At 44.5% G+C, this 20,674-nt stretch overlaps 1 protein-coding gene across 1 annotated transcript in view; it reads left to right on the forward strand.

Annotated features, from left to right (window-relative positions):
* Positions 1 to 1,693, forward strand: part of LMX1A (LIM homeobox transcription factor 1 alpha) — a 108,219-nt gene extending 106,526 nt beyond the window's left edge. Inside the window, exon 9 of the mRNA XM_066594732.1 lies at positions 662 to 1,693. Coding sequence (XP_066450829.1) covers positions 662 to 819 — 158 coding nt within the window. The 3' untranslated portion in view covers positions 820 to 1,693. The remainder of the gene's footprint in view (positions 1 to 661) is intronic.
* Positions 1,694 to 20,674: the final 18,981 nt, after the last annotated feature.

The following is a 20,674-nucleotide window of genomic DNA, read 5'->3' on the forward strand; positions in this document are numbered from 1 at the left end:
TCTGCTGCTAAAGGTCCTGTTGCTAGATATCACAGGACAGCTTTCAGAGAGCTTTTGAAGTCCACATCTTGACGAGTCAGAACTGTTTTGGAAGTTTTGTGCTGGATTTCAACATTGCATATCCTTTTTTCTACTGGGGGTTAAGCCATTGCCAGATATTTTTGATGTACCTCTTCCCATTGAAATACACATATGCTCAACCAAACCTAAAGTGCATGTTTATAGTGGAGTTAGGAGAAACAGGTGTTGGTCAAAAGAGCCATCTCGGATGTATAGCCCACTTCAGACAATGCAATTGCTTGATTGTACCATGGGATGCAGATAGATTACAGTTTGCTCTAGTTTACTACTTTAGCATCCAACATTTTTTACATACAAAGACATTTGAAACGGGGCTAGAACACGCCTCACTTTTAATAAGTATAATTTATTATAATTTATTTATTATCATTGGTTATAAAAACTCAACAAGAGCAGTGATGTCTTCATTAGGACTTCTCTTGGGCTGATTGGAACTAAGTCTCATGAGACTTCTGTAAAATGGCCTTGTCTGCTCTAACAATAGTAAATCCAGTCATAAATCCCATCAAGTGCTTATGGATTACTAATTAATAACCATGAAACAATAAAAATAAGGCTTAATTTTGCTTATATTTTCCAGGTGGAGAGACCATGTTCCATGATATGGATAGCGATGAAGCTTCCCTTACCTTGAGTGAATGTCTTCTAGCAGCACCTGAAGTAGGGGCACTGCAGACGCGGGTGGGAAATCCCATTGATCGTCTTTACTCTATGCAAAGTTCTTATTTTACTTCCTGAAAGCAATGAAACAAAGTTGCAATAACAATAATATCCATAACTGGAAATGATGCTGGCTGGCTGCAATTTCTAGTCAATCTGGCCAATGTAGAGATTGTGGCTGTTCATGATGCTACTGAAATTCTTGCCAGGCATTACTCTTTAGAAACTATTTCCACTGGACTATCATCCATAATATAAGAAATGTAGTTCATTTTAGACTCTGTAAAGTTAAACCACTTAGTCATTGGCATTACATTGGTCACCAGAACTTTATGGAAGATATTCAGCACATTCTACATAACTGCTGCTGAGGTGGAACCTGACTTAATAAATTGAACCCTCATCACTAAGTATGGACACTTCCTACAGGAATAACCATAATTACCTGTCATGTATTCGGAAGCTATGAAAGAGCCCCTTCACTTCTAGCTGAAGATGTTGTTGAGTTTGTGCTATTCTGGATTGATGACAAAAAGGTTGCAAGACTCATTTTTATTAAGTGCGCCAATCAAAAATGACTCCAGATTAACATAGATTCATTGTGATTTTATCTACTGACTCCGAAAATGAAGAAGCACATTCACAAGCATGACGTGCCGCAGAAACTTTTACACTTGTGATTTCAAGCACATTCAGTCATTCACTTGAAGGATGTTGACTGACAATAAATTCAATGTATTAGTTGTATTATCTATGACACTGATTGTACAGCCCAGCAATATTGCCATTGGGAGCTATTTAATATTGCACACTTGTGCATTAACTTATGTCAGATTTAGACCGTTTCTTTTTTTTCTCTTGTCGAAGGCTGAGAAAATGTCTGTGACTTTGTTTTTGTCCATTAATTGCATCATGTTTTGTTGTTATCACTGAAATAGATGAAGAAAGTTCAGTTGTGCATTACTACTTGACTGTCCTTGGAAGCATTAAAAGAGATTATGGCTGTAGGGTTCCAAGAAAAGATTGGAGTTAAAACTCCAAAAAGTTGGTCATCATGACCACAAAATGATTACCGTATATTGTGTGCATGGAAGGATGAAGAGCTATATCCAAAAGGCAGTCTTACATGGTTTTAAAGGGGTTTTGGAGACAAAAAAATAATAATTTGGGCGGGGAATGGCCTGGAATAAAAAAGGAAGCACTTCCCACTTGTTCAATGAATCCTCCGATCGAATGCATCCACCCTGATTCCTATAGCTTCGGTCCCTGATGCTTCTTTGGTGGTCATGTGTCATTCATCATTCACATGACCACTTCAGCATATTACCTGCTTCAGTGCCCATGTTTCATTTGTGGCAACATTGCCATCGAAGCCAGTGATTGGCTACAACAGTCAACTAAACAATAAACAGCACATGGCCGCTGCAAGAGCTTCTGGATCTAGAGCATCAATGGGGAGGGGCAGCTCACTGAAACGGGGGCTATTTAGCAACTAATGTTTTTTTTTTGTTTTAGCCCATTCCTTTTCCCCAGGTTTTTTTTAAAGTCATAAAATCCCTTTAATACCTGAAGCAAAGCATTGTGGTGACTGGAGAGGGGTCCAGCCTTGTTACTGTTCTCTAAAAGGAGTGTCAGCAGTATTTGGAGTATGCTTAGGAAAACGAAACATCAAAGCATAAGGTAGATGTGAATGATTGGCAAAGCTCTAACTCTTGAATACTGTACAGTTATACATGATGATACAAAGGACTGGAAACTCACTCAAGTTACACAAAGGGTCTGCCTTTTACAATGGGACTGGGGTGATGGCACGGCATTGGCTCTGGCCCTTGTGATTCTCATGTCGACGCATGCCCACTTTTAACCTGGCACTGGGCGTTGACATGAGCACATCTCTGTGCAGGGACGTACCTAAAGACTCAGGGGCCCGGGTGCAAAAGTTCAGCTGGGGGCCCCCCCCTTGGGCCTCCACCCCACACTCCCCCGTACCCATACCTAGATCGTGCTGCATACATGATCTGCCCCTTGGCGTAATCTTTCCAAACATGACACACTTCCTGCAGGCCACTCTCACACACACCAAGTTTTATCGCTATTAGCGCAGCATCCCAAACGCCGTGCTAACCGCGGTACAACACTCCCATAGATTTTAATAGGGTTACTCAAACCTGCGCTCGAACGTGGTGTTCCTAATGCCACGATTTTGGAGAGCTGTCCTGTTTTTGCGTTTTCGTGGTTTTTAACACACCTCATAACCTATCACAATGATGGGGTGCATTAAAAGCGCTGTCAAATGCTGTAACCTGTGTTCAAAAACACTGCTCGAAATTCTGGTAAAAATTCTATGATTTCAAGCTGCGTTTTCTGAACACATGTGAGAGCGGCCTTAGGCCTCATGTCCACGGGGAAAATCAGGCCCGCTACGGATTCTACATGTAGAATCTGCAGCGGGTCCCTCCTGCCCCGCGGACATGAGTGCTGAAAATAGGAATTTAAAAGAATTTACTCATCCGGAGCGGGCGGGGAAAGTCTTCTCTTCCTCACGGCCGGATCTTCTTTTTCGGCCGGCGGATGAACTCGTCACGCCGGCGGCACGTCTCCGGCACGTCGCCGACGTGCCGCGCGCATGCGCCGGGCACATCTGCCGAGCCGAAGCAAGAAAGATCCGGCCGTGAGGAAGAGAAGACCTTCCCCGCCCGCTCCGGATGAGTAAATTCTTTTAAATTCCTATTTTAGGTCTCCCGCGGATCCGGACGGCTTCCATAGGCTTCAATAGAAGCCCGCGGGAGCCGTCCCCGCGGGAGACCCGCACGAAAATGGAGCATGGTCCAGATTTTTTCATGCTCCATTTTTAAAAAAATCACTTTTATTGACCATCTGCGGGTATTTATCTACCCGCGGGTGGTCAATGCATCCCTATGGGGTGCGGATCCGCGGGCAGGAGAAGAGTTAAAATCTGCTGCGGATTTTAATTCTTCTTTTGCCCGTGGACATGAGCCCTTAGGGTGTGTTTGTGTTTTTGTTGTACTTTAGCTCCACAATTAAGAAAAACACCTAGAAATCCTGCATGCAGTATTTAAAGACAACATATGTTATTAAGAAACTGCAGACACTATTAAAAACCATGTGTGTTTTTTATGTATTCTTTAATTGTGTGTAATTATATGAAATAAATCCATGGAGATGTTTAACTTATACCAGTGATAGATAGATAGATAGATAGATAGATAGATAGATAGATAGATAGATAGATAGATAGATAGATAGATAGATAGATAGATAGAAAAAGAAGATAAGATAGAGAGAGAGAGATAAGATAAAGAGAGAGAGAGATAAGATAGAGAGAGAGAGATAGAGAGATGAGATAGAGAGATAGATAGAGATGAGATAGATAAATATGAAATAGGTAGATAGAGAGATAGATATGAGACAGATACATAGATAGATAGATAGATAGATAGACAGCTATGAGATAGGATATAGCTCGATATGAGAAAGATATGAGATAGGATATATAAGATAGATAAACAAATTGATAGGATATAGATAGATAGAGAGATAGATATGAGATAGATAAGAGATAGGTAGATAGAGAGATAGATATGAGATAGGAGGGACAGCGGGGGCGGCGGGGAAAAGCGGAAGGGAGTGGGGGGGAGAGTGAGGGAGATCTCCCTCTCTCTCTCCCCCCCCCCCCCGCCGCTCACCCCCGCTGCCCCCCCAAGCACGTTCGGAGGAGAAGGCAGTTACTCGAGATGAGCGAGGCCACTTTAGTAACTCACCTTACCGAGCGTGCTCGCTCATCTCTAATAGATAGATATGAGATAGGATATAGATAGATAGATACATAGATATGAGATAGGATATAGTTAGATAGATACATAGATATTAGATAGATAAATTGATAGATATTAGATACATAGATAGATATGAGAAGGATATGAGATATGATATTTAGAGATAGATAGATAAATAGATTAATAGGAGATAGATAAGATAGGATAGGATATAGATAGGATATAGATAGATATGAGATAGGATATATATAGATATTAGATAGATAGATAGATAGATAGATAGATAGATAGATAGATAGATAGATATGCGATATTAGATAGATAGATATGCGATATTAGATAGGATATAGACAGATAGATATGAGATAGGATATAGACAGATAGATAGACAGATATGAGAGATTAGATAGATATGAGATATTAGATAGATAGATAGATAGATATGAGAAAGATAGATAGATAGATAAAGAGATAGATATTAGATAGGATATAGATAGATAGAGAGATAGATACACACACAGATATATATATACATATGCCCCGGGCCCAGACCACTTCTCCTCCATATGGTAGCAGCAGCACAGGCAGATGCAGCAGCTTCCGTTGAGCAGAAGGCAGGGGCAGCACAGGATGACATCATCACTGTGCCCTTCCGGCCCATGTGACTGCCTCCCTCCTCTCCCTGCTCTTCTCTGGTTCCTATAAGGCTGGCCGCTCTGCATGCTGCGTGATCACTGCTGTGCTGCAGACAGAGTGGACAGCCATTAATGCACTGAATGTGCATATGCGTATGGCGAAGGTCGGCCTCGGGGACACCTGAACGCAGGGGCCAGGTCGCCTCCGCAACCCCAGCGAGCCCTGATGGTACACCTATGTCTCTGTGTATGGGTGGATTGGTTGGCTGGGAGGTGTTTCAGCTCAGTCAGCCAATCAGCACTAGTCTTTCACATTTATTTCAGCACCTCCTCTGAGAGTGCGCAAGTTATACCTTTTGTTAAGTTTGTGTAGACAAACATCTGAAAGTATTCCTGGTCTAGTCTGTGGAATTCTGTCTGAACATTGCTGTCTGGAGGTGTTCCTGTGCGGTCTGTGATTTCCAACCAGTGATTGCCTACCTGTGAGCTTTTTAACACCTTGCTGCCATGAGTGTGTCATTTACATATTGTAGTGCCATCTATTGTTTGACACAAGGTCATCTTAGGTTCCTGACTTTGGGTCGCTCTCAACAGGGTGAGCTCTTGGATTTTACGTTACATTGTGCTCTTGGGATCTGTAGTTTTGTGGGTATTCAGGAGCACACTTCCACAGGTATGGGATAATCAAGCTGGTTGGGTGTGCATTTCATTAGCCTTCCATTCACCACCGGTCTGCTGCCCATAAATGCCGTCTGCTCTTGCCAGAGGGAGCTGGTCATTTTTTTTCTCCTCATTCCCTCTTGGAACCTTGGTGTTTGGTGTCCTGCATGCTTTGCTTAATGTTGCTGCATATATGGGTTTTTTGGGTGGAGTTCCCTCATATATTGGTGTGAACAGTGGTGTTTTCCACTGAGCCCCTAGGTTCCAGTGTGGGGCTGTTCCTATTGGGATCATTGCCTAACTTGTAGGCAGGACACCTGTCGTTTGAGTTGTCTTGTTAGAGTAGGGACGCACGAGACAATAAGGACCCTTGTCATGGGCTCGTGAGCTTAAGTATCTTGGCCAAAATACGAACCAATATTTCGTACATACCTTAGCTATTCCATCTGCTTATGCATGTTGGTATTCTAGGTAGTGTCTTGACGTTCATTAGTCGTTGTTGGATGTCTGCTCGTAAGTCCTGTTTGCAGTTCACTTTATTCTAGTTTGCAGTTATTGCTTGCTTGAAGCAGATGTGACAGCAGGGTTCCCTTGTGTCAAAGGGTTAAGGGTCAGATTCACTTTCTCCCCATTTTTTGCTTAATTCTAAATACTTTTGGTTCTCCATGCTAGTATATTGTGTGTATATCCATCCTGTTTGGTTATTAAATTTATGCCTTTGTAGGCCATGTTTGCAATGCCTTGCATGGACGAAGCATTTTGTTTAAGACAATCCATAAACGTGTCATTTCAGTCTAAAGGACCTTTATGGAACGCTTGCTGCTGTGGAAAAGAGAAAAGGATTTGTAGATGTATAGAATCAACATGGATTTTCATTATGGCAGCAGAGGTTGCATGTTCGCTAACATAGAGCTCCATATTTTTGCTATACATCTACAATCCTTTTTCTTTTCCGTGGCGCTCAGTGGTTGATAAATGTCTTCTGCACCAAAATGTCCCAGGTGTGGATTGCCTTAAATGAAATTCCAGCATTCAAAAGACTTGATATTGTGTCCGGAGTTCTGCTTAGTATTTTATATCCAAGAGCGCAGAACCCAAGTTGCTCAGCAAATGGAAGAAATTCTCCCCTGACCCCCATGTAGCTTTGGCCTTGGTCAAAAGATCGAGAGTCTTTATCACCAGATAGGCATTAATGCTGGCAGTGGGAGATTGTCCTCTTGCACCATGGGTTCATTCTAGGTTGTTCCTCTGGGATACATACATATGTTTGGTAGAATTTAGTTCAGAATAATTATAAGAAGAAGAAGGGGACAGGTTGTGAACATTTGGTTGTCAAACCATACCAGCCGCTCACACCACAGTATCCAATATCTTCACAGTCAGAGACGTTTTTCATATCGGGATCACAATAGACCAGATGTCATCATAGAAAGAGTTAAACTCCTTCTTTTTAGGCATGAACTGGACTGTATGAATGGAGGTCATATCATTATTTTATTCCTGAGGAGGTGGCTGGGATCCAGGTGACACCTGTTCCAAATGTTCAGATAAGGTGGGGGGGATGGATCAGCTAGCGCATAAATTAGCACCTGATGACAGACTTAACTAGAAGACTGACCTGCATACAGCTTATCGTCTCAGCAAGGGGTGGGAGAGGTAAATATGTGTGGAACAGAAAGAGGATTCAAGATCAGATTCCATTGCACGTCAAGCATTATCGTGAGCACAAGATACAAGACCATTTCTTACTAAGATGCAAATCTGTTTTTTTTCCACACAATGTGATGTTATTTACATTCCAAATGATGGCAAGGAGGATGAAATTACTCGCGTAAATCATTTATATATCAAGATAAAGGTGTAGAGTAATCACAACAACGTGCTTAAACGACTTGAAAGCTTTCCCTATGATATGAAGTTGTGCACGACTAATAAGCACCATCTTGACTGTGCCATCCTTATGCCCAGGCAATGAAGTCTTTCCTGTGAAGGCAAATGGCAACCATACTGGGCACATTTAACGCTTAAGCAACAAGGCCGACCTTTTACACCAGATCATGTAGTATGGCAATGTTGACTTACAGTAGGTCATTGGTCTCCAACCAGTGGCCCTCCAGCTATGGCTAACCTACAATTTCTAGACACATGCCTGACTGTCTTGACAATTGTAATTTTGCAATGGCTGGAACCACAAGTTACAAGCCACTGACCTCAGTAAAAGGATAATTTGGGCCTCTTGTATGAAAACTAACTTGCATTCAGCTTTGGAAATTTCACAAGAAATTTGAAACATGGAAACTGCTTGTTTGCTTTAGACAACAAGGACACTCTCTTCTGAGACAATTTTTATATATAAAGGCTTTTAAGTACAGACTGAATATGATTCTGTTGATAAAACGGACCATGGAGTTTAAAGAAAAGTCCAAAAGGAACCCATTGCTTAGGCCATCGCAAAGTCAGCACGAAGGCATATAAAGCCCAACCTTTAAACTAAATCATTGTATTCATGAACAGGGCATGTGCCAAGTTCATAAATGTGGTATATGCTACACCAGGAAAGGATCAGCTCACCACTTGTATGGTATAGATAAATCTCCACCACACCCAAACTTCTAACGTCCCATTTAGATGGGACAACAGTCGTCTAAACGGGTGCATGAGTGCTGACGTCACAGCTTGTGTACAGCATTTAGACAGACAGACTTCACCGCTAGATCGCTGGGTTTCTTGCTCAGCGCTTCACCTTCTATGTGAAGCACTGGGCAGGGAGTGTTTACACAGAACGAGAAGCCAGAGATCCAGCAATGTAGTTAATGCTGACTGATAGTAATTGATAACGAGAAGTGAACGAATAGTAAACGATTTTTTGGGCATTTACAATGGATGATTATCGCTCAATTTAGTTTGTTTTTGCAAATTTTGAGCAATAATTGTCCAGTGTAAATGGCCCTTAAGAAGTTTTCGATGATGAAGTTCATTGGTTCTCAATGATCTCTGTCGCCTCCAGACTCTTTCATGGCTGTCACGTGTACTCAGTCTGATCCTGCTCTCATCTGTGAAAACAACGGGGCACCATTGGAAGAATTGTAAATTATTATGTTCTCTGACAAATGCCAGTTGAGCTGCACGATATTGGGGTGTGACCAAAGGTCCCACTACATGATATTGGGCCCTCTTGCCACTCTTCTGGAATAAGCCGTGATGCCCTGTGTGATCTGACAACTTTCTATCGGAGCTAGCAGTAACATTTTCAACAATTTATGCTACAGTAACTCTTATGTGGGATCAGACCGGACAGGCTAGCCTTTACTCTCCACATGCATCAATGAGCCTTGGGCACTCATGACCCTCTTGCCAGTTTACCTGTTGTCCTTCCTTGGACCACTTTTGTTAGGTACTAATCACTGCATACTGGAACACTCCACAAGTTCTGCCATTTTGAAGATGTTCAGACCAAGTCATCCATCCATTACTATTTGGCCATTATCATCCTTATGCTTGCCCATTTTTTCTGCTTTCAACACATCAAGTCCATGCATTGACTAGTCATTTGCTGACTAATGTGTCACATTCCTTGACTGGTGCCGGTATCACAAGATAATTATTTTTATTTATAGACTAGCTTACCCGTCGTGCGTTGCTGCGAAGACAGACAGACAGACATACATTCATTCGTTTTTATATATCTAGATAACAACCAATCACAGCGCAGCTTTCATGTTACCTCAGTGGTATAATATATAACAACCAATCACAGCGCAGCTTTCATGTTACCTCAGTGGTATAATATATAACAACGAATCGCAGCACAGCTTTCATGCAACCTCAGTAGTATAAGAAGTAGCCACCAATCACAGCACAGCTTTCATGTTACCTCAGCAGTATAAGAAATAGCAACCAATCACAGCACAGCTTTCATTTTACCTCAGCATTCTCAATATCCAGCAATTGTCTTGTGAAACGTTCGGTGGATGCATCATTTTCTGGTTGAACACGCATCCCGTTGCTCGTAATGCCTTTTGCTTTCGTGCTTGAGATGGAAATCAAACGATCTTTGTCTGGGGGGCATAACTGTCGACGATGCTCGCACGCGCGCCACCTATCGTAGGATAGTTGTACTATGCCTATAATCTTCCCAGGATTGTACTCAGCAACTTCCCAAAGTCTCATGGCAATTGGATGAATGGTGTAGTAATGCATAAAGGACAGACAGACAGACAGACATTCATTTATATATATCAGGAAGTGAGAGAATTAGATTCCGTACGTAAAATTTGGACGCTAATTCTTTTGCGCTTAGAATTGAATAATCGAGTTGGGACCCATTAGCTTTTCCTATTTATGACATATTCAATGCCCGTGCCAAATTTCAAGTTTCTATGTGAGAAAATGACATTCCGTACGTAAAATTTGGACGCTAATTCTTTTGCGCATAGAATTGAATAATGGAGTTGGGACCCATTAGCTTTTCCTATTTATGACATAATCAATGCTCCTGCCAAATTTCATGTTTCTATGACATTGGGAAGCGAGAAAATTAGATTGCGTACGTAAAATTTAGACGCCAATTCTTTTGCACATAGAATTGAATAATCGAGTTGGGACCCATTAACTTTTCTTATTTATGACATAATCAATGCTTGTGCCAAATTTCATGTTTCTATGATATTGAGAAGGGAGAAAATTACATTCCGTACGTAAAATTTGGACGCTAATTCTTTGGCGCATAGAATTGAATAATCGAGTTGGGACCCATTAGCTTTTCCTATATATGACATAATCAATGCTCGTGCCAAATTTCAAGTTTCTATGACATCGCGAAGTGAGAGAATTAGTGGCAATGATGGAAATCGAACGATCTACGTGGGGGGGGGGGGGGGCGTAACTTTCTACGACACTCACACGCGCGCCATTTATCGTAGGATAGTTTTACTATGCCTATAATCTTCCCAGGAGTGTACTCAACAACTTCCCAAAGTTTCATGGCGATCGGATGAATGGTGTAGTAGCGCATAAAGGACAAACACACACACACATACACACACACAGACACGCATACATTCAATTTTATATATATAGATGTATATACTTATATATTAGAGCAGGGTAGCTACTAAAGTGCCAAGTTTGGGTCCCAAACAATGACATTTCAGGCAACAAACAGACGCATAGAAGAAAGCCTTTCTCTGTAATCAGTTAGGTCCAATACCCAGAATTTTGCCTGGTTGCAGGAGTTGGGAAGACGATGACATAATCACAGGTCCTGTCTTCTTGTGCAGATTATGGGTGGACTACAAACCTTCAGTTGCTATGAAATACTAACAAACACCTAGCCGGACAGCAACCATGTGTGTACCGGACTTGTGATGATGTCACCATCATGTGATCTGGGACAGAGCATGTAACTCCCTCACTTGGGATGAAGGACCGTTGATGATGTCCCCATCATGTGATCAGGGGTGGAGCATGTAAGTCACTCACAAACCCACTCACTACTCAGGGACGGACAGGTCATCGTTAATATTTTGACTATGATGTGAAAATCACTTTTCCTCTGAGAAACAGGTGAATAAAGTTAGCTGAGAACAGTTTATACAAAAAGCTGGTAAAGTCTTAGTGTACTAACCATCTTACCTAATGGACCTTTTAGACGAGCCGATTTATCGTCATCGTTAGCTCTATGCTCGTGCACTCTGTTTATACAGGCCAGCAGATACATCGTTTGCTCATTCAAACATGAAATCATCAAGAATCGTTCAGTCTTTCCCATTCTCTGTATAAGTGAATGAGAACAACTGAGTGAGTGCTGTTTAAACCGAATGAGTGAATGAGCAACGATGGTACGTATGGCTGCATAAAATGAACGGAGAACAAAAAGCGAACAATTATCATTTGTCTTTTGGTCCTTGGTTCGTGTTTAGTCCGAACAATTATTGTTCACTTTCGCTCCTTTGAGCTAATTTTTGAACAATGTCATTCCGTATAAAAAAACAACCTAAGAGATAGAAATAAGTCCCCCAAATCAGTAATGGCTCGCAAGGAAACCAAAGTCATAGTTGTTGACTATGGCCTCTTAAAAGGATTATTTAGAAAAACCCTTTTTAACGACCCTACTAGAGAATTCATAGAGTTAATTGAGGTGGATATTTTGGGATCTTCATCAATTAGAGCAGAAAGTGGGTACACAGAGTGCCTCTCTGCAGGACCACATGCACAGCCCATCGATTTCAGGGGGTCCCATTTAACCCTTAATTTCCCTTAAGGTGGCACTGCAGTGGATTTTAAACATTGCTGTCAAGGTCCCCAAAGATTGCAGCCGATCACTGTGAGTACCAGTGGTGTGACATCCTGCGATCACCTTATTTTCCAGAGACGTTTGGAACAAAGAGGTAGTGTCAAAGTAGAAAATCTCTTTAAGATCTTGTATTGGATATGAGGGATAATAGGATGCTGTGAACTTTATCCTACACCAGGGGCGTAACTATAGAGGGTGCAGGGGATGCGGTTGTACCCGGGCCCAGGAGCCTTAGGGGGCCCATAAGTCCTCTCTTCTCCATATAGGGAGCCCAGTACTATGAATAAAGCATTATAGTTGGGGGCCCTGTTACAGGTTTTGCATTGGGGCCCAGAAGCTTCAAGTTATGACTTTGTGCAGCATGGTTTGGGTATGGGTACGGGTACAGATACAGATAGAGGGGGGGGGGGGCCCAGCTCACGTTTTGCATCAGGGCCCCTGAGCCTTTAGTTACGCCCCTGTCCTACACCATTCGATAATACTAGTAATTGAGGATTTAAAAAAAACATTGTTCTCTTTACACTTGTCATGATCAGACTGTATATAATTATGTGCAAATATCTCAAAATCCTTTTCCTTACTTCATTTGGAAACTGTTGAAATTATATCTACCCCCCTTCTTTTAATGTTAGCTTCATACTGGCAACTGGTTTCCTCTTTCAGAATAATGAGGGTAAATTATATTTATCCTCTCTCTTTCCTAAGGTCTAAAATTAACAAAAAAAAAAGAGAAAAATACAGACATTTTCCAAAATTACCAAAATTGCTTTTATTTGGATGACTTTCAAAATAATGTAAGGCTTAAGAAAGAAATTCACAGAGTGCTCCAAACTTGTTGGCAACCATGACATAGAACTATTGTGTTGTATGGTATCTGCATGCACATTATTAAGCTGATAAGTGTGGCTCACATGTGCTATCTTGATAACCCCTGATGTTTTCTAAACAGCATTAGCAGGCATACAAGAGTCTGTTGTGTATGCAGCCAAGTAGCAGATATGCATAAGGGTCAACCTGGCCAATTAGGTCTTAAAGGGTTATTGCATCCTGTGAAGGGACGGCATATTGCTAGGGGATGCCATTATTGTAAGCTTAAGGGGGATCAGAACTCTTGGATACCCACTGATCCTGAGAATGAAGATTTTTCAGTAGTGATTTTTTTCTGCGTGACCTTTTTTTACATTTATCCTGCACAATGACGAGAATGGGGCACTGGAATGGAACCTTACTGCATTTCCTTGTATAGCGAGTGGCCAGGCAACCTCTATGCAGAGTAAAACAGTGAATGGGATGCAGTGTTACATCAGCACTTTGGCCCTTACAGTCTAAGGATTGATGGGGGTTCTACAGTTTAGACATTTTATAGTCGGGGAAAGACAAGTGACAAGAGTGCTGTAATGGCTGCCATCTTATAGCTGAAATTTCCCAGAAATCATTATCAATAAGGCTGGATATACATTTTCAGCAAAAAAAAAAATTGCTTATCATAGACTTCATTTTAGGTGTAAACAATCTTTAATTGTAATTTTTGACCCGTCAAAAGATCTGAATTATAGGGAGGGCAAAAGGGGCAATTGCCCATGGGCAGCCATCATCTTCACTATCGTATCAAAAATATTTGGACACCCATGTCAGTAGAATGGATTATGTTTTATTAGCATAAACCATGCAACATAAATGCAAACTCTTGGAGGTGTCGGCTACAGTTGTGACTGGAACTGCACACTACTGGATATATAGATTAAACAGCTGCACACAGGTCATCCATTACAAAGTGCAATGCATCGGCCGGTCTAGAATGGTGCAAGGAATGTCGTCATTGGACAGCTGAGCAATGGAAGAATGTTCTATGGAGTAACAAATCAGGCTACTCCATCTTCACATTGCATGGATGTGTGATTCCTGGGTGAGGAAGATACCTGGGGAACACCTTTTACCTGATTGTGTCGTGCCAACAGTTACATGTAGCGGAGGTTCCGTTATGGTCTGGGCTTGTTTTACTTGGCATGGTCTCAGTCTGTTGGTTGTAGTGAGGAAGCATGAGCATGGAGGCGTACCTTAACATTCTAGACAATAATATGCTGCCGACAATGTGGCAATAGTCTGGGATTGGTCAGACATACTTCCAACCAGATAACGCACCTTTTTACAAGTCCAACACTGTTTTACATTGGTTGGAGCATATGAACGTTCCATGATTGAACTGCCCTACACAGAGTCCTGACCTGAACCCTACTTAACATTTTTCAGATGAACTTGAACATCGGGTCAGGAAAATGAACAGCGTCCATCTTCTTAAAGAGAACTCGCCAGACATCTTCAGGAAGAATAGAGGGAAATACCATTAGAAGTGTATCAGACAATAGTAGAAAGTATGCCACAGAGAGTATCCAATGTCATTGAAGCCAAAGGAGCCCCGCTAAGTATTAACATATGTAAATAAATACTACTTTAGATTCTTGCTCTGGTTCTCCCAGTTCTATTCAGACAAAGTATGGGAGTTTGAAAAGTTTTTAAGTTTAAAGCAATATAAATTCTTTAATAAATTGGAGAAGAAGCTGATACTAAGTTATGTAGTATATTGGTGAGTTTTTATTTCCTCGGTCATAGCTCTGATACCTCATCTGCTTATACAGCTACTGAGAAGAAATTCAGTGGTCAAGTATGCATGTTTATTGCCTGCATGTTACGGCTTCAGGCAGTGATTGGCCACTGTGGTCACTTTCTCTGAGCAAGATGTCATCTCATACTGTTGTAAGCAATGAGCAGTGGGGACAGAGAATACCAGAAGTGGGAAAATGAAGAAGTTTTTGTTATGTAACTATACTGAAAATTGCTTAATTTTCATATTTTGCCCCCAAAAAACAGCTGTGTGCCGACATGAGCTGCTGCTGTGCTTTATCTCTCCAGAAGGTGGCATGTCCGGCCTTTTTGACCTGTGGTATCACTATGATGACAGAACACCTCTACTTTCTGCAACATGTAAGGTTTGCTATGGTTGCAACTTCTTAGGTCCTCAAAGAGGAGTGGCTCCAGTAATTCGATTGCTTAGCCCTGTGATGAGTTTCTTGGCTTTTTTACTGTTTGCATTCTATGGGATTTCCGACTTTTGACCCAACTTGCCTGACTTTGTTTGATCTGATTGTACTGACCCCTGGCTTGGTCTTCCGATTCTGCCTTTTGAAACCAATATAGAACCTGATTTTCACCTGTCCATTTCTGACTGCAGATCTGTCCTAGCTACATCGTTAGCCTAGTCTGCTATTAGATATGTGACCATTTATTAGGGACTATCCTGTAAACCTTGACCAATAAAGTCCACATTTTCTTGTGGGGAGGTTATGGGTGAATGACGGAGGATACCTTAGACTACGCACCCCATGTTAGCCTGCACCAACCTAATAATGGTCTACTGAATTGCTCTCTTCCTTGTTCCCAAGCTGGTTTCAACATCCTCAAGTCCAACTCAGTCTTAGTTCTAAATATGCTACTCTACATCACTATCTAGAAAACCCGCTGACCGCAAACCTGTTGCAACTGGCTAGCAGTGTCCAGGTGGGCTGTTGGATAGTGATGAGCGAACTTTTGAAAAGTTAGGTTTTGCCAGTTCTCCAAACTTTTGCAAAACATTTGGTTTGGTGCAAATTAGTTCTAAATGAACTAGAAGTTCACCCAAACCGCTACATTCGATTATAGTACTATATGACAACTATTAATATCAGTCCCTACAACTTTAATGGAGTGCAATAAACTCTATGCACTAAATACAAATTGCAATACTCATTTAGACATATAATTCGAATCATGTGCAACACTGCAGCCCATTTATATTCACTAATATGGCCTAAATCTTCCTCCCATTATTCTTTTAGCTTTATTGATTCTTTAATCATTATTCTTTTATCTTCATTTTATCTTATATCATTATAAGGGGATTAGAACTAGAGATGAGCGAGCACCAAAATGCTCGGGTGCTCGTTACTCGGGACGAACTTTTTGCGATGCTCGAGGGTTCGTTTCGAGTAACGAACCCCATTGAAGTCAATGGGCGACCGGAGCATTTTTGTATTTCGCCGATGCTCGCTAAGGTTTCCTTGTGTGAAAATCTGGGCAATTCAAGAAAGTGATGGGAACGACACAGCAACGGATAGGGCAGGCGAGGGGCTACATGTTGGGCTGCATCTCAAGTTCACAGGTCCCACTATTAAGCCACAATACCGGCAAGAGTGCCCCCCCCCCCCTCCCAACAACTTTTACTTCTGAAAAGCCCTCATTAGCATGGCATACCTTAGCTAAGCACCACACTACCTCCAACAAAGCACAATCACTGCCTGCATGACACTGCTGCCACTTCTCCTGGGTTACATGCTGCCCAACCGCCCCCCCTCCCCCCCACAGCGCACACCAAAGTGTCCCTGCGCAGCCTTCAGCTGCCCTCATGCCACACCACCCTCATGTCTACTTAGAAGTGCGTCTGCCATGAGGAGGAACCGCAGGCACACACTGCAGAGGGTTGGCACGGCTAGGCAGCGACCCTCTTTAAAAGGGGCGGGGCGATAGCCCACAATGCTGTACAGAAGCAATGAGAAATAGAATCCTGTGCCACCGCCATCAGGAGCTGCACACGTGGGCATAGCAATGGGGAACCTATGTGCCACACACTATTCATTCTGTCAAGGTGTCTCTGCATGCCCCAGTCAGACCGGGCTTTTTAATTCATAGACACAGGCAGGTACAACTCCCTATTGTGAAGTCCCTGTCGACCGACAGCATGGGTGGCTCCCTGGAACCCACCGGCGATACACAAAAATATCCCATTGCATTGCCCAACACAGCTGAGGTAATGTCGTGCTTAATGCAGGTGGGCTTCGGCCCACACTGCATGCCCCAGTCAGACTGGGGTTCTTTACAAGTGGACACAGATGCATTTATAATTCCCTGTGGACCCACAGCATGGGTGGGTGCCAGGAAGCCACCGGCGGTACATAGAAATATCCCATTGCATTGCCCAACACAGCTGAGGTAGTAATGTCGTGCTTAATGTAGGTGGGCTTCGGCCCACACTGCATGCCCCAGTCAGACTGGGGTTCTTTACAAGTGGACACATGTAGGTTAAACTCCGTGTGCACCTACAGCATGGGTGGCTCCCTGGAACCCACCGGCGATACACAAAAATATCCCATTGCATTGCCCAACACAGCTGAGGTAGTAATGTCGTGCTTAATGCAGGTGGGCTTCAGCCCACACTGCATGCCCCAGTCAGACTGGGGTTCTTTACAAGTGGACAGATGCAGGTTAAACTCCGTGTGCACCTACAGCATGGGTGGGTGCCAGGAAGCCACCGGTGGTACATAGAAATATCCCATTGCATTGCCCAACACAGCGGATGTAACGTCAGCTGTAATGCAGGTGGGCTAAAAATTCATTTGATTACACTGTAGGCGAGGGCCCACAAAAATTGCTGTATCAACAGTACTAATGTACATCCAAAAAATTGGCCATGGCTAACCAAGAGGGCAGGTGAAACCCATTAATCGCTTTGGTTAATGTGGCTTAAGTGGTAACTAGGCCTGGAGGCAGCCCAGTTTAACGAAAAATTGGTTCAAGTTAAAGTTTCAACGCTTTTAAGAGCATTGAAACATATGAAAATTGTTTAGAAAAATTAGATGAGTGAGCCTTGTGGCCCTAAGAAAAATTGCCCGTTCAGCGTGATTACGTGAGGTTTCAGGAGGAGGAGAAGGAGGAGGAGGAGGAATATTAGACACAGATTAATGAAGCAGAAATGTCCCCGTTTTGGATGGTGAGAGAGAACGTAGCTTCCATCCGCGGGTGCAGCCTACGTATTGCTTACGTATCGCTGCTGTCCGCTGGTGGAGAAGAGAAGTCTGGGGAAATCCAGGCTTTGTTCATCTTGATGAGTGTTAGCCTGTCGGCACTGTCGGTTGACAGGCGGGTACGCTTATCTGTGATGATTCCCCCAGCCGCACTAAACACCCTTTCCGACAAGACGCTAGCCGCAGGACAAGCAAGCACCTCCAGGGCATACAGCGCTAGTTCAGGCCACGTGTCCAGCTTCGACACCCAGTAGTTGTAGGTGGCAGAGGCGTCACGGAGGACGGTCGTGCGATCGGCTACGTACTCCCTCACCATCCTTTTACAGTGCTCCCGCCGACTCAGCCTTGACTGGGGAGCGGTGACACAGTTTTGGTGGGGAGCCATAAAGCTGTCCAGGCCCTTAAAGACTGTTGCACTGTCTGGGCTGTACATGCTGCTCGATCTCCGCACCTCCCCTGCTACCTGGCCCTCGGAACTGCGCCTTCTGCCACTAGCGCTGTCGGATGGGAATTTTACCATCAGCTTGTCCGCCAGGGTCCTGTGGTATAGCAACACTCTCGAACCCCTTTCCTCTTCGGGAATGAGACTGGGAAGGTTCTCCTTATAGCATGGGTCGAGCAGTGTGTACACCCAGTAATCCGTAGTGGCCAGAATGCGTGTAACGCGAGGGTCACGAGAAAGGCATCCTAACATGAAGTCAGCCATGTGTGCCAGGGTACCTGTACGCAACACATGGCTGTCCGCACTAGGAAGATCACTTTCAGGATCCTCCTCCTCCTCCTCCTCAGGCCATACACGCTGAAATGATGACAGGCAAGCAGCATGGGTACCGTCAGCAGTGGCCCAAGCTGTCTCTTCCCCCTCCTCCTCATCCTCCTCATGCTCCTCCTCCTCCTCAATGCGCTGAGATATAGACAGGAGGATGCTCTGACTATCCAGCGACATACTGTCTTCCCCCGGCTCTGTTTCCGAGCGCAAAGCGGCTGCCTTTATGGTTTGCAGGGAACTTCTCAAGATGCATAGCAGAGGAATGGTGACGCTAATGATTGCAGCATCGCCGCTCACCACCTGGGTAGACTGCTCAAAGTTTCGAAGGACCTGGCAGATGTCTGCCAACCAGGCCCACTCTTCTGAAAAGAATTGAGGAGGCTGACTCCCACTGCACCGCCCATGTTGGAGTTGGTATTCCACTATAGCTCTACGCTGCTCATAGAGCCTAGCCAACATGTGGAGCGTAGAGTTCCACCGTGTGGGCACGTCGCACAGCAGTCGGTGCACTGGCAGATTAAAGCGATGTTGCAGGGTGCGCAGGGTGGCAGCGTCCGTGTGGGACTTGCGGAAATGTGCGCAGAGCCGGCGCACCTTTACGAGCAGGTCTGACAAGCGTGGGTAGCTTTTCAGAAAGCGCTGAACCACCAAATTAAAGACGTGGGCCAGGCATGGCACGTGCGTGACGCTGCCGAGCTGCAGAGCCGCCACCAGGTTACGGCCGTTGTCACACACGACCATGCCCGGTTGGAGGCTCAGCATCGCAAGCCAACGGTCGGTCTGCTCTGTCAGACCCTGCAGCGGTTCGTGGGCCGTGTGCCTCCTATCTCCTAAGCTGAGTAGTTTCAGCACGGCCTGCTGACGCTTGCCCACCGCTGTGCTGCTACGCCGCGCGACACCGACTGCTGGCGACGTCCTGCTGCTGCTGACACATCTATATTGCGAGACAGAGGTTGAGGAGGAGGAGGAGGGTGCTTTAGTGGAGGAAGCATACACCGCCGAACATACCACCACCGAGCTGGGGCCCGCAATTCTGGGGGTGAGTAGGACGTGAGCGGTCCCAGGCTCTGACTCTGTCCCAGCCTCCACTAAATTCACCCAATGTGCCGTCAGGGAGATGTAGTGGCCCTGCCCGCCTGTGCTTGTCCACGTGTCCGTAGTTAAGTGGACCTTGCCACTAACCGCATTGGTGAGGGCGCGTACAATGTTGCGGGAGACGTGGTCGTGCATGGCTGGGACGGCACATCGGGAAAAGTAGTGGCGACTGGGAACTGAGTAGCGCGGGACCGCCGCCGCCATCATAGCTTTGAAAGCCTCCGTTTCCACAACCCTATACGGCAGCATCTCAAGGCTGATAAATTTGGCGATGTGGACGGTTAACGATTGAGCGTGCGGGTGCTTGGCGGCGTACTTGCGCTTGCGCTCCAACACTTGCGCTAGCGACGGCTGGACTGTGCGGTGCGAGACATTGGTGGATGGGGCCGAGGACAGCGGAGGTGAGGGTGTGGGTGCAGGCCATGAGACGGTTGTGCCTGTGTCCTGAGAGGGGGGTTGTATCTCAGTGGCAGGTTGGGGCACAGGGGGAGAGGCAGCGGTGCAAACCGGAGGCGGTGAACGGCCTTCGTCCCACCTTGTGGGGTGCTTGGCCATCATATGTCTGCGCATGCTGGTGGTGGTGAGGCTGTTGGTGGTGGCTCCCCGGCTGATCTTGGCGCGACAAAGGTTGCACACCACTGTTCGTCGGTCGTCAGGCGTCTCTGTGAAAAACTGCCAGACCTTTGAGCACCTCGGCCTCTGCAGGGTGGCATGGCGCGAGGGTGCGCTTTGGGAAACAGTTGGTGGATTATTCGGTCTGGCCCTGCCTCTACCCCTGGCCACCGCACTGCCTCTTGCAACCTGCCCTGCTGCTGCCCGTGCCTTCCCCTCTGAAGACCTTTCCTGTG

This window comes from Eleutherodactylus coqui, chromosome 3, assembly GCF_035609145.1.
Source record: "Eleutherodactylus coqui strain aEleCoq1 chromosome 3, aEleCoq1.hap1, whole genome shotgun sequence".
Classification (NCBI taxonomy): domain Eukaryota; kingdom Metazoa; phylum Chordata; class Amphibia; order Anura; family Eleutherodactylidae; genus Eleutherodactylus; species Eleutherodactylus coqui.